This window comes from Vitis riparia, chromosome 13 (genome assembly GCF_004353265.1).
Source record: "Vitis riparia cultivar Riparia Gloire de Montpellier isolate 1030 chromosome 13, EGFV_Vit.rip_1.0, whole genome shotgun sequence".
Classification (NCBI taxonomy): Eukaryota; Viridiplantae; Streptophyta; class Magnoliopsida; order Vitales; family Vitaceae; genus Vitis; species Vitis riparia.
In genome coordinates this window covers 25,966,676-25,980,910 of record NC_048443.1, presented here as the reverse complement: position 1 = coordinate 25,980,910, position 14,235 = coordinate 25,966,676, and the positions used below count along the sequence as shown (strand labels likewise).

At 38.7% G+C, this 14,235-nt stretch overlaps 3 protein-coding genes across 3 annotated transcripts; 2 read left to right on the top strand and 1 right to left on the bottom strand.

The window, feature by feature from the left end:
• Positions 1-222: 222 nt before the first annotated feature.
• LOC117928622 (laccase-17-like) lies at positions 223-2,728 on the bottom strand. The gene is made up of 6 exons (XM_034848556.1): positions 2,550-2,728; positions 2,306-2,457; positions 1,933-2,177; positions 1,699-1,827; positions 622-1,596; positions 223-534 (listed from the first exon to the last, which is right to left on the bottom strand). The coding sequence occupies exons 1-6, from the start codon at positions 2,667-2,669 to the stop codon at positions 404-406; spliced, it is 1,752 nt and encodes a 583-aa protein (XP_034704447.1). The 5' UTR covers positions 2,670-2,728; the 3' UTR covers positions 223-403.
• A 2,076-nt stretch (positions 2,729-4,804) lies between these two features.
• On the top strand, positions 4,805-7,212 carry LOC117927863 (laccase-17-like). The gene is made up of 5 exons (XM_034847560.1): positions 4,805-4,989; positions 5,094-5,245; positions 5,366-5,610; positions 5,708-5,836; positions 5,938-7,212. The coding sequence occupies exons 1-5, from the start codon at positions 4,870-4,872 to the stop codon at positions 7,041-7,043; spliced, it is 1,752 nt and encodes a 583-aa protein (XP_034703451.1). The 5' UTR covers positions 4,805-4,869; the 3' UTR covers positions 7,044-7,212.
• Positions 7,213-10,973: 3,761 nt separating this feature from the next.
• Positions 10,974-13,410, top strand: LOC117927981 (laccase-17-like). Its single transcript, XM_034847724.1, has 6 exons — positions 10,974-11,147; positions 11,242-11,393; positions 11,514-11,758; positions 11,856-11,984; positions 12,087-13,061; positions 13,158-13,410. Exons 1-6 carry the CDS (start codon positions 11,025-11,027, stop codon positions 13,286-13,288), a joined length of 1,755 nt encoding a protein of 584 aa, XP_034703615.1. The 5' UTR covers positions 10,974-11,024; the 3' UTR covers positions 13,289-13,410.
• The last annotated feature ends 825 nt before the right edge of the window (positions 13,411-14,235 follow it).

Here is a 14,235-nt window from a genome sequence, read left to right as displayed (position 1 = left end):
TGTTAAAATATTTGGTGTGAACAAATATTAATCTAGTTGTCTATGGTGGTTGGAGTTTCTTGAATAGTTGTTCCCTTACCTACTGGGGCTGTGAACATAGCCATGACGGGAAATATTGGGATGGGCTTGATCCAGGCCAAGCCCTAATGGATTTGTCATAGGCTATTTACCTGTACATACAGATGAAGATTTCAGCTGCTAAATATATTTTGGGCCAGAAAAAAAAAAAAAATCATATTCGGAATTTTATTACCAAAAAACATCTCCATTTTATTATTTGGAGAAAAGAACATTAATGGGGAGAAAACAATCTGAAAGAGTAATTAATAAATCACAAAAGGGAAAAATTGAGGCATCGTTTGAGGCCAAGATGAGGTCAAAAGCGTTTTGGAGGAAAGAGAGTTCAACACTGGGGAAGATCAGAGGGTGGAGGAGGCAACTTCTGGTTAGGCAGTTTTCCGTCCGTTACGATCCAAGCCATCTTCAAGCCCCAGCTTGTGTGAACTTCCAAGTGGCAGTGCATGAACCATACACCTATTCACACATTCACCAACAATTAAATTGACATGTTACTATGAATTCTGTTCTGTGAAGAGTGTGTAGGAGGAAAGCTGTACTCACCTGGGTTGTCAGCAAAGAAGCGAATAGCTACCCATCCTCCAGAAGGCACACCCACGGTGTTCCTCTCAACTGGGTCTACGAGATTGAATTTGGGAGGGTCCTTCTTTGAATCAAAGTTCCCAAAACCTTGACCAACCAGAAAGAAGTTGAATCCATGAAGGTGCAGGGGGTGGCTTTCAATTCCAAGAATACTAGTATCTTGCAGCACTAACTCCACACTGGTGTTAAATGGAAGCACCACCACCTTTGTTCCATTGCTCACCATGGTGTTGTTGGGTGGTGTCCCTGTATAATTGAAAGGAAAGGTTGGAGTGGTTGGAAAATCTGTGGTGTAGACGCCTTTGGATTGCTGAAAAAAGTGTGCTTGGAGGATGGCTGTGGTGGGTACAACAAAGGAGACATTGTTAACCGAAGCTGAAAACTTGGTGCTATTACTGGGTCCTTGACAGGTCTGGTTCTGTGGGCAAGGGTTTGTCCCTAGACCAACTGTGAAGAAAAATCTCTTGTCAACCTTTTTCGGTACATTGGCAGGGAACTCACTGTTTGCTAAGCTTCGGAGCTTTCTGGTGAAGTTGGCGGCAAAAGAAGTGTCATTTAGAGGAGGGAGTGTTGGTTTGAAGACAGGAAGGTTTTTAAATGAGGAGGCAGAGGGAGAGGATTTGGATGGTGGTTCATAGTGGAGGAGACCGGCAACAGTGGAATTGTCAAAGGTTCCACGGCCGGTGGCATAAGGGCGAGCAGCCATGAGGAAGGTGGCATTAGGGAAGTGGGGTTTGGCTTTGAGGAGGAGGTTGGTGGTTTGGCCTGGAGTGATCAGAATTGTATCAGTTTTAAAGGGTTTGACGTAAATGGCATCCACATCAACCACTGTAAGGGTGTGGTTGGCAATGCTGAAGAAGAGCTCATCATTGAGTGCGGCATTGATCAATCTCAGGAGGTAGGTCTTCCCGGGTTTTACCTTTAGCTTGAAAGTATCTGGACAATTTCCATACAGAAAGAATGTGAAATACGTACATGTATATATTTGAGTAAGCTATATTAGTAAGAAACAGTGATCAGGGTGGTGGAGTAAAGTACCTTTAGCTGAGCAGTTGTACAAAGGCCCGGGAAGGCCATTGATGGTGTAGGCATCTGAAACATTGGGGCCACCTCCATTCTGCAGGGCCTCTGTAATAACTGCCTCCGGATCTGCATTGAACCATTCTCCTACAAAATATCACCCATTGGGTAATGAATTTACCAAGATTATGAAATGAAAATGATTAAAAGACGTGCTAGTAGACCGCATATATGATATATATGGGTGCGTACCAAATATGATGGGAACTTCCTTGTAGGGTTTTGCAAATGGGTAAGGAACATTTTTCTTTGGAAGGATGATGATGGGTCCATAGACAGTGGATCTTAGCCATGAAATGTGAGCATGCCAAAACAGGGTTCCTCTTTGTCCAGTGATGGTGAAATTATAAACGTAGGACTGGCCTGTTTGAATAGGGCACTGAGTCACATATGCAGGTCCATCTGCCCATCCACTCTGAAGCTGCCGAATGCCATGCCTGTAAATTTACACGGTCAGCCATCACAATTAGCATCTAAACATGTTTTCTTGTTCCTGATGCATCCATCAAAAACATTTTCTTAGGGAAGAGAAGATCATGAGAGGAAATCTAGTAGGTTTTCTTACCAGTGGATGGTAACATTATTCTGGACATTGTTAACCACCGTAACCACCACTCGGTCGCCTTCCCGAGCAATGATGCGAGGTCCTGGAAACTGCCCATTCACACTCACGATGCTCTTCGTGTGGCACAACCTTGTCACGCTATGCAACTTGATCTACAAAATATCCGAAAGAAGCTTAAACAAAATTAAAACCAATTTAATAATATCAATCACTCAACTATAACCCAAATAAGAAAAGTACATACATTGAACTTGTAGTGCCTAGTGATGCCGGCGCTGGCAAGCTCCGGGACGACCAACAGGGTGTTCAAAACTAGGAACAAAAATCTAAGCATTGCAGTTGATTGAAGAAGTGAAGCACCCATTGCTCTTGGAACTCTCCCTTTTTGGTTGGGTGAGAAACAATGTACACAGTAGAGCTCAATGCTGGTGACTCCTTTGTGAGACTCTTGGATGCTTGTGGCATCCAATTATATAGAGATGGTATGGCGTTTCTACTTGATTAGGCCATGAAACTATCCAGAGTTAAAGAAAAAAAAAAAGGAAAAGGAAAAACCAAACAACTACAAGGACTATCTTGATCCGACCAGATGTTGGTCAAGTTTAGTTTTAGAGTGTTGCCAAAGAAATTTTATTTATGAAGTTTACTTGACCTTCGTCCAATTCCCATCAACCCTTCATTCAGTAGCATATATATATTTTTTTTCCAAACATGTCCTTCTGAAATTATCCACTCTTACGTACAAACTTGTAATTGGAAATGTGAATATTGCATGTACATGAAGCACCAACCAATAATCGCAAAAGTCAAAGAGGTTTGTAGATTTGAAGCTTTCGTAAAATTGAATGAGGATAGATATGTAAATCGATCTTTCCATGTTTGGCCATCAAGGGAAAATCCTTGTCTCTAGTAGCTTTCCCAACCGTTATTCTTGGTGACCAAGCAAATCATACGCTTACCATCTTATCACTCAGTCCTTATTAAATTCGTTCCAAACTGATTAACTTTCTCGGAAAATTGATCAGAAAGACTACCCAACCCACTTTGGGAGATTCAGTTAGTACAGAAGGAGAAAAAGGACGTTTGACCCAACTTTCCTCCAATGAGATTAAAAACAAATTTGAAGTTCTATTGTTTGTTTTGCCATTGACAAACGCACTTAAAGTGGTTAACCACTCAAACTTGTAGACGAAGCTAGGGAATCCTCCATTGGGTTTTCGGAGAAGCTATAGACTCTTTTAACCACCACTCAAAGCTAACTCGGCAACCAAACAACTTAACAGCAATGTATTCATATGGGTGCATGAGGATGGATTTAGAATTAAATCTATGGGTGTCTGTACTGGCTAATTATTAGTGTGCAGTATACTGAAGAGATATGTAGTTGTACCAACTGCATCCCTCTTTGGGTTCTCATGACTTTTCCATTCTTTGTACAGTCATGATCATGCTCAAAACACCCAGCTAACAAATATTGTGGAGGCTTTCTCCACATAAAGTTGCACTTAGATCTGTACAAGAGAATATTTAATGCACTAAAACTATATCATCTCCGTTCATATATTGTCTCTGAAAAATGCTAAGTTTGTGAAACTGCTTGAGGTTAGTATATATGTCATGTGTCATCAAAGAAACTGCTAGTTTACACACAAGTCCACTATTAAATGAACCATGTCCAAACAAGACTTTAATATAATGTTAAACAACTAACTTTTCTAAAAGCTAGTTTAAACTTACAGGTTTTATATCACAATGCCTATCATGGACACCATCAATTGGGAAAGTGATCTCTCTTTCAATTCATAGCCTAACTTTGCAATATATTTCTCTAATCTTCATTGATGTAAACTTTAGTTTTGTTATCCAATGAGGTGACCTCAAAACAGCAGCAAATGGCCATTCAAGGTTCCTATCAAGTGTGTCTCCAAGATTGGTACATCAGTTGGCTCAGATTGTGAAGGAGTTGTTTTCTTCTTATCAAAATGAAAAAGAATATACAGTATTGGAAAATGAAGGGGAAAGAATAGTTCAAAAAAGTCATGCAATGGTACTGTAAATGAGATTTTAGAGAAGCACTTGCAAGCCTAGAAGTTTTTTCATACTGTTTGGAACCCAATATAAGAGAAAGCAATCAAAGAAAATAATCATCTCTCTACTTTATATCATGGACACCAACCGCAGATGAACCAAACTACTGTACATCAATGGAAGGGCATGTTTTAAGCCGAGGCAAATGGTGTATACCTTATAAGGAAGGGTAAGCGGGAATAGGAAGCAGGTAAAATAAAATTCAGAAATATCATATCTTTGAAATCACTCTAAAACAAAACTTGACCAACGTCTGGTCGGATCAACACTGTCATTGTAGATGTTTGGTTCTATCTGTTTCTTTTTTTGTTATTTCCTGTAGATAATTTCATTACCTAATCAACCAAACACGCCAAACCATCACTATATAAGCAAAGCCACTTCTTGCCATAAGTGCCATCAAGGAGCCACTTGAGTGTTCTCCCGTACATTGTTGTTCAATTTACCAAAATTAATAGACAAGAGCTTTTAGAGAAATGGGTTCTTCTCTTCTTTCATCAGCAGCAATGTTCAGAGTTCTGTTCCTAGTTTTGAACTCTCTGTGGTTGTTTCCCGAGCTTGCCAGTGCTGGCATCACTAGGCATTACAAGTTCAATGTATTTTATTTTATTTTATTTTTTGGATTATATATAATTGAGATGATGGGTTGATATTGGTTTAAATATGTGTTGTCCTCACTTTCTATTGGAATATTTTATAGATCAAGTTGCAGAATGTAACAAGGTTGTGCCACACGAAGAACATTGTGAGTGTGAATGGGCAGTTTCCAGGACCTCGCATCATTGCTAGGGAAGGAGATCGAGTGGTGGTTAATGTGGTTAACCATGTCCCGAACAATGTCACTATCCATTGGTATGAAGGCCTATTAGTTTTCTCATAATCTTCTCTACCTCAATAAGTATTTTGTTAATATGGTAATGTATGGTTATTAAATCCATATATGCTAATTGTGATGGGCGATTTTACAAACAGGCATGGAGTTCGACAGCTTCGGAGTGGGTGGGCAGATGGGCCTGCATATGTAACTCAGTGCCCTATTCAAACAGGCCAGACCTATGTATACAATTTCACCATCACTGGCCAAAGGGGAACCCTGTTTTGGCATGCTCACATTTCATGGCTAAGATCCACTGTCTATGGACCCATCATCATCCTTCCAAAGAAAAATGTCCCTTACCCGTTTGTCAAACCCTACAAGGAAGTTCCCATCATATTTGGTACTCATCCATTTATCACTGTCTACTAGCAAGACTTCCAATCATTTTTATTTTATGATCTAAGAAAATTCATTATCCATTGTATGATATTCTATAGGAGAATGGTGGAATGCGGATCCAGAGGCAGTCATTACCCAGGCCCTGCAGAATGGAGGTGGCCCCAATGTCTCTGATGCCTATACCATCAACGGCCTCCCTGGCCCCTTGTACAACTGCTCAGCTCAAGGTACTTTACTCTACCACCCTGATCACTGTTGCTTACTAATATAGCTTACTCAAATATATACATGTACGTATTTCACTTCTTTCTGTATGGAAATTGTCCAGATACTTTCAAGCTAAAGGTAAAACCCGGGAAGACCTACCTCCTGAGATTGATCAATGCTGCACTCAATGATGAGCTCTTCTTCAGCATTGCCAACCACACCCTTACAGTGGTTGATGTGGATGCCATCTACGTCAAACCCTTTAAAACCGATACAATTTTGATCACTCCTGGCCAAACCACCAACCTCCTCCTCAAGGCCAAACCCCACTTCCCTAATGCCACCTTCCTCATGGCTGCTCGCCCTTATGCCACCGGCCGTGGAACCTTTGACAATTCCACTGTTGCCGGTCTCCTCCACTATGAACCACCACAAAAATCCTCTCCCTCTGCCTCCTCCTTTAAAAACCTTCCTGTCTTCAAACCAACACTCCCTCCTCTAAATGACACTTCTTTCGCGGCCAACTTCACCAGAAAACTCCGAAGCTTGGCAAACAGTCAGTTCCCTGCCAATGTACCGAAAAAGGTTGACAAAAGATTTTTCTTCACAGTTGGGCTAGGGACAAGCCCTTGCCCTCAGAACCAGACCTGTCAAGGTCCCAACAACAGTACCAAATTTTCAGCCTCGGTTAACAATGTCTCCTTTGTTGTACCCACCACAGCCATCCTCCAAGCACACTTTTTTCAGCAATCCAATGGCGTCTACACCACAGATTTTCCAGCCACTCCAATCTTTCCTTTCAATTATACAGGGACACCACCCAACAACACCATGGCGAGCAACGGAACTAAGGTGGTAGTGCTTCCATTTAACACGACTGTGGAGTTGGTGCTACAAGATACTAGTATTCTTGGAATTGAAAGCCACCCTTTACACCTTCATGGCTTCAATTTCTTTGTGGTTGGTCAGGGTTTTGGGAACTTTGACTCTAAGAAGGACCCTCCCAAATTCAATCTTGTAGACCCTGTTGAAAGGAACACAGTCGGTGTGCCGTCCGGCGGTTGGGTAGCTATTCGCTTCGTCGCTGACAACCCAGGTGTATGGTTCATGCATTGCCATCTGGAAGTCCACACAAGCTGGGGTTTGAAGATGGCTTGGATAGTAAAGGATGGCAAACTACCTAATCAGAAGCTGCCTCCGCCACCCTCTGACCTTCCCCAGTGTTGAGCTCCTCTTCCAAAATTCTTTTGATCCCAACCTGGCCTCAACTGATGCCTCCATTTTTCCCTTCTGTAATTTATTGATTCTGTTTTTATTGTTTTATCCCGAGTGTTCTTTTCTCCAACTTATAAAATTGAGAAGTTTTTGGTAATAAAATGTTGGTTACTATTAATAATTCAGATGACCAAGGAGATCACTCACCGCCTGCCTTCCCAAATCTACCACTTACCAAAGTAATTGCAACCAGTTAAGCTAATGTACTGCACACTGCCAACAAAAATTTCACAAGGTGCTTGCGCTGATTTAGTCAAAGCCCACACCAGAATTAGTATAATATATAATACTTTCGTCAAATTCAATTGATAGTGGACAGAGCGGAGAATTTTTGCTTGGACCCTTTTAAAGGAAAATATCTGCAAAAGCCGGTCATAGCCCTTTGTTTGATTGTAAAAGAAAATGACTTTGATTAATGTTAGGACACTTCGATTTATAACACAAAAGGCTGGTATTTTGCGGGTAATGGTCATACCTCTAAAGGTGAGAGGACAAAGACTTAATATTTAGGCTATTTTTCCCGAATTCTATGAGAAGATATTTATCACATGCTCTCCTTTGGTAAGATATTTTATAACAATAGAGTCTATAATTATTTAAGAAGATATTATCTTGATAAGCTTATCATTGCAACATTATGCAAGGGTGGGTATTCTCAACCCTACTATTAGCTAGTATCACTATCATTATGGTTTTGGGCACAAGATCTAATATTTCGAGCCCTCTTTGTTATCAAAATGTGCAAGGCACTTTAATATTTTTGAATTCTTTAATCCTTAGGCACCTTGATATTATGGAATTTTTTATTCTTTGAACTCATCTAAGAAGACTATAAGATGTAATTGTTCATAAAGAATGGTTCATTCCTAGAGAAAAACTATCCAAGTATTTCCAAGCAGGTTCAAGTTTAAATTTCTCTAATCCTACACCTATCATCTCATTTGCCTTCAAAGGCAAACAACCTTTCAGGGCAATCATCGCCCCAAGGATCTAGGTAGACTTAGGTCAAGAAATCCTTGACCCTTCCTCTTTTATTGCATTCACCTCTTAAGGCAAAGGATATTAAAGGGCAATCATAACCTAAAAGTCTAATCAAGACAAGAAATCTTTAACCGTACCCTTCTCACTTCTTTTACCTCCTTAAGCAGTAAGACCCTTGAGGGCCATCCTCATGTAAGGGTTCGAGCTTGTTCAAGTCAAAGAAATCTCTAACCTTAAGAGGAAAAGGGATTGTCAAGGGTATATGCAAGCTCAGATGCTCAAGTCGATAAATCTCTAACTCTATCCTTATTACTTTATGCACCTTCTAAGGCAACAAATCCTTACAGACAACCATCCCACAAGGGTTCATGCAAGCTCAAGTTCAAATTTTCCTAAAATCCTTATCATCCCATTCACCTCTTAAAACAAGGGACCCTCAAGGGCATTCATTACCTAAAGGTTCAAGCGGGCTCAAATCGAGAATATCTTGACCTAATCCTTTATGCCTCTTATGTCTCAAAGTAAATCAATGCATGCGGTGCTATAAACTTCCTAACCCATATATACATAAGAACGTTGGAGGTAAATGTTACAGCTAAGGATATTAATTAGTGGAAAAATTATCAAATTACCTACAACATCATTCCTCCATGATGGGCGTAAAGTGGAAGACTTAGATGTCAAGAATTGAATGCTCAGAATTCACCTCACTAATATTTTTAAGAATGATAACTGATGCAATAAGATGGTGAATTTGATACTTTTAAAAATAGTCACAATAATTTTTTTTTAGCATAAATTGATATTTTTATATAAGGTAACACCTTTACACTATGTTTGATTCTAAAAAAAAAATAAAATAAGGAAAACACTAAGGAAAGAAAATAAAGAAGGAAAAAGAAAAAAGAAAAATAATAAATTTAAAGTTAATAAATTATTTTTATATGTTTTTTTAAATTCATTTTATTTATTTTTTTTTCTATATAAACATCAAACAATTTAAATATATAGAATTTTTATTAATTTTAATTTTATATAGATTTTCATGTTTTCTATGTAAATCAAACATAATAATATCTATTAATTTTTTATTAATAATTTTTCTTAACATTTTCTTTCCTTTTTTTTCTTAATATTTTCTCAAAACCAAACATAATAGCTGTTTTACTAATACCTATGAGGACTAATATGAGTGATAATGAAAATTAATTTTTAAGATAGAGATCATTTAAGGCGAAAATTAACATTATTTAAGATGATAATCAATATATTTTATGATGGTCAAAATTATGACCAACATTTCTAAGTGTAGTGAATAATACTTCCTAAGATTTTTTTTTGAATTGAGATGACCCATACATGAAAGAAATATTTATGATCTACTACATTAACTAAATATTGACATAGAGTTAAAAGACTATTTATGAGAAAAGTGGAAATATTTGCTTTGCTGATGAACACTACCTCTCTTCTGAGTAATTTGAACAGGAGAAAAAGGATGTTTGACCTCACTTCAATTTGCTTCAACAACACTGAGAAGACAAATCCCAAGCTTCTATGTTTGTTTAATTAACCATTAACAAACACACTTGAAGCTACTTAACCACTAGAACTTGCATGCCAAGGAAACATTCGAATTTGATTTTTGGAGAAGCCACGGATTAATTCTATCTTAACCCCACCATTCCAAACCAAACTCTTTTTTTTTTATCTTCCCCCTCTTTTCCTTCCGGAACCAAACAACTGAGAGATTAAGTTTATACATATGGTTTTCCACGAAGATGGATTTAAAAATAAATCCATGCATGCAAGTATGTAGATACATAGACAGATTTTGTAGTTGTACCAACTGCATATCCCTTTTGAGGCACTCATGATCATCACCTTGTGCATTCTTTCTTCCTACTGTATGTATTGTTCAAACACAAATCTTACGCATATTTAATTACAAAGGCTTCCCCACATTATGATTGACAGGAGAATACTTGCAAGACCCTTCAAATAAAACTATATGTATGACTTGTGTGACATTTTAATTTCTTGGAAAATGATGTGTTTTCCAAACTGCTTGTTGTCCAGTTTCTTAAATGGGACATCAGTGTGTTAGAGGTGTGAATGAGTTACTTCCGTACTTGGAATCAGACCCATCAAACTGGAATTTCAACATCTCTGTCAATTCATATACCTAATCTTGCAATCCACTATTCTAATCTTCTTTGATACAAATTTTGTTTTAGTTATTCAATGAGAGTGATCATCCCCCAAGACAGCAACAAAGAGTAGGTTCCTATGATCCTATCAGATGTGTTACACTCAAGACCAAGAGATTGAGAATGTCCACAAGATCGTCACATCAATATTGCGTCCTGATAAGCTAAGGTGATACGGACATGTCTTATGGTGAAAACAACTGAAGGTCCAGTGGAATGAAATTCTTTCACCATAATTTCGGCATTTGATACCATGACATGAAAGCCTGGCTTCATCAGCCCCGCACACTGCTAGAAGTCTTTACGCAGTAAACTATTGTTGGTGACCCACCTAATTTCTATGAACCGAAGTTTTATTCATTGCCACTATTTATCAATAGAAGGGCACGTTTGAAATTCAGAAAAAATGGAGTATACCATTACCATATAAGAAAGGGTAAACGGGAATCGGAAGGTGGTCAATAAAATTCAGAAATATACTCTCTTTGAAAATACTCTAAAACAAAACTTGACCAACATCTGGTCGGATCGAGAATGTCATTGTAGGTGTTTGGTTCTCTCCCTTTTCCTTTAATTTTGTTGTTTTCTCTACATAATTTCATCACCTAATCAACCAAACAGGCCCTACCATTTCTATATAGGCCATGCCACAACCTTCCACGAGTCTCATCAAGGAGCCACTTGAGGGTTGTCTGGTACATTGTTGCTCAACCCAACCAAATAGAGAAGATTTTCAAGAGAAATGGGTGCCTCTCTTCTTTCATCAACAGCAATTTTCAGAGTCATGTTCATAGTTTTGAACACTCTGTGGCTCTTTCCTGAGCTTGCCAGTAGTGCTGGCGTTACTAGACATTACAAGTTCCATGTATATTTTTTCATATGGCTATCTATATATATTTGAGTTGATGGATTAATATTGCTTATAGTTTTGTCTAACTTTTTGTTGGAATATTTCATAGATCAAGCTGCAGAATGTGACAAGATTGTGCCACACGAAGAGCATTGTGAGTGTGAATGGGCAGTTTCCAGGACCTCCCATCATTGCTAGAGAAGGAGATCAAGTGGTGGTTAAGGTGATTAACCATGTGCAGAACAATGTCACCATCCATTGGTAATAAGGCCTATTAGCAATTTCTTCATTTTCTCTACTTCAATTAAGTGTCTTAATAATTAAGATTCGCTTTCAATGTATATATATGTAGCTAATTGTGATGGCTGATTGTGAAAACAGGCATGGAGTTCGACAGCTTCGAAGCGGGTGGGCTGATGGGCCTGCATATGTGACTCAGTGCCCTATTCAAACAGGCCAGACCTATGTATACAATTTCACCATCACTGGCCAAAGGGGAACCCTGTTTTGGCATGCTCACATTTCATGGCTAAGAGCCACTCTATATGGACCCATCATCATCCTACCAAAGAAAAATGTGCGTTACCCATTTGTCAAACCCTACAAGGAAGTTCCCATCATATTTGGTACTCATCCATTTATCACTGTCTACTAGCAAGACTTCCAATCATTTTTATTTTCTGATCCAAGTAAATTCACTATCCACTGTACGACATTTTATAGGAGAATGGTGGAATGCGGATCCTGAGGCAGTCATCACCCAGGCCCTGCAGAATGGAGGAGGCCCCAATGTCTCTGATGCCTACACCATCAACGGCCTCCCTGGCCCCTTGTACAACTGCTCAGCTCAAGGTACTTCACTCTTAACCACCATCATCCATGTATATATCTTACTAAAAGGCATTCTATGCATACGCATGTATTTAACATTGATTTTGTATTGCACATTCCAAGATACTTTCAAGCTAAAGGTGAAACCTGGAAGGACATACCTCCTGAGATTGATCAATGCTGCACTCAATGATGAGCTCTTCTTCAGCATTGCCAATCACACCCTTACAGTGGTTGATGTGGATGCTATTTATGTCAAACCCTTTAAAACTGATACAATTCTGATCACACCAGGCCAAACCACCAACCTCCTCCTCAAAGCCAAACCCCACTTCCCTAATGCCACCTTCCTTATGGCTGCTCGCCCTTATGCCACTGGCCGTGGAACCTTTGACAATTCCACTGTCACCGGTCTCCTCCACTATGAAACACCACCCAAATCCTCTCCCTCTGCCTCCTCATTTAAAAATCTTCCCCTCTTCAAACCAACACTCCCTCCTCTAAACGACACTTCCTTTGCAGCCAACTTCACTCGCAAACTCCGCAGTTTAGCAAATAGTCAGTTCCCTGCTAATGTACCTCAAAAGGTTGATAAGCGATTTTTCTTCACGGTTGGGCTGGGGACAAACCCTTGCCCCCAGAACCAGACTTGTCAAGGACCCAATAATAGCACCAAGTTTTCAGCTTCGGTTAACAACGTCTCCTTTGTTCTACCCACCACAGCCATCCTCCAAGCACACTTTTTTCAGCAATCCAATGGCGTCTACACCACTGATTTTCCAGCCACTCCAATCTTTCCTTTCAATTATACGGGGACACCACCCAACAACACCATGGTGAGCAATGGAAATAAGGTGGTGGTGCTTCCATTTAACACCAGTGTGGAGTTAGTGCTGGAAGATACTAGTATTCTTGGGATTGAAAGCCACCCCTTGCACCTTCATGGGTTCAACTTCTTTGTGGTTGGTCAAGGCTTTGGGAACTTCGATTCAAAGAAGGATCCTCCCAAATTCAATCTCGTAGACCCAGTTGAGAGGAACACGGTGGGCGTGCCTTCTGGAGGATGGGTGGCTATTCGCTTCCTTGCTGACAACCCAGGTTAGTACAACTTTACTCCTACACACTCTTCTACTATTCACAGAACAGAATTCATATTGACTAAACCAATTTAATTGTTGGTGACTGTGTGAATAGGTGTATGGTTCATGCACTGCCACTTCGAAGTTCACATGAGCTGGGGCTTGAAAATGGCTTGGATGGTAATGGATGGGAAACTGCCTAACCAGAAGCTGCCTCCTCCACCCTCTGATCTTCCCCAGTGTTGACCTCTCTTTCTTCCTAAACCCTTTTGACCTCATCTTGGCCTCAAATGATGCCACCATTTTTCCCCCATTTCTTTTTTCTTTTAACTTATTAACGATGTTTCAGATTGATTGTTTGTTTCCTAAATGTGTTTTTTCTACATATAATAATATTGGAGAAATTTTTGGTAATAAAGCAATTGTTATTCATTTGTTTCATTTGCTTTTCTTTTAGCCCAAAAATGCATTCAGCGTCACAAAAATTAACCAACCACTAATATATAACCCACAAAAAAAAAAAAAAAAGAAGTTAAAAGTTAAAAACATTCAAAAATATAAAAAAAAAATGTAAATGAAAATAGCCTATTAGAAATCAAAGAAGTCAAGCCCAAATCATGAGTACATGTATAAGCCATGTGTTAGCCCACTAGCGGAGCCAAGTAAGGTTCGGGGGCGGCGGTGGGTGGGTGAGGGCGGGTGGGAGGAGAGGGGTGTGTGTGGGCATGTCCCCACCCTCAATTTTCCAAAAAAAATCCCTTTTATGTTAAAAATTTTTAGGAAAATAAAAAACCAAAGTGGAAAATTTGCCCCCGAATATAGATTTAATTTTAAATTTTTAAAAAATAAAAAATAATGGCTAAATATTATTACCAAAAAATAATTTTTATTAATTACTAATAAAATATTAAGATTGAACTAAAATTAAAAAATAAATCAAATCTCATTTAATATTGGTACTTTTTTTGTATTCAATCTTTTTTTATACTTATTTTTTGCGATTTCGTTTTATTGAGCTTTACTAAATCATAAAAAATAATACCTATAAGCTATTATTGTTTTAGTGATAATTTAATATATGAAACTATCTTATATTTAAGTAAAAGACTTCACTTTCAACTATCTTATATTTAGTTATTTGAAAAAGAAAAAAAAATAAGGTATTTATTTAATATTTATGAAAATCTTAATGT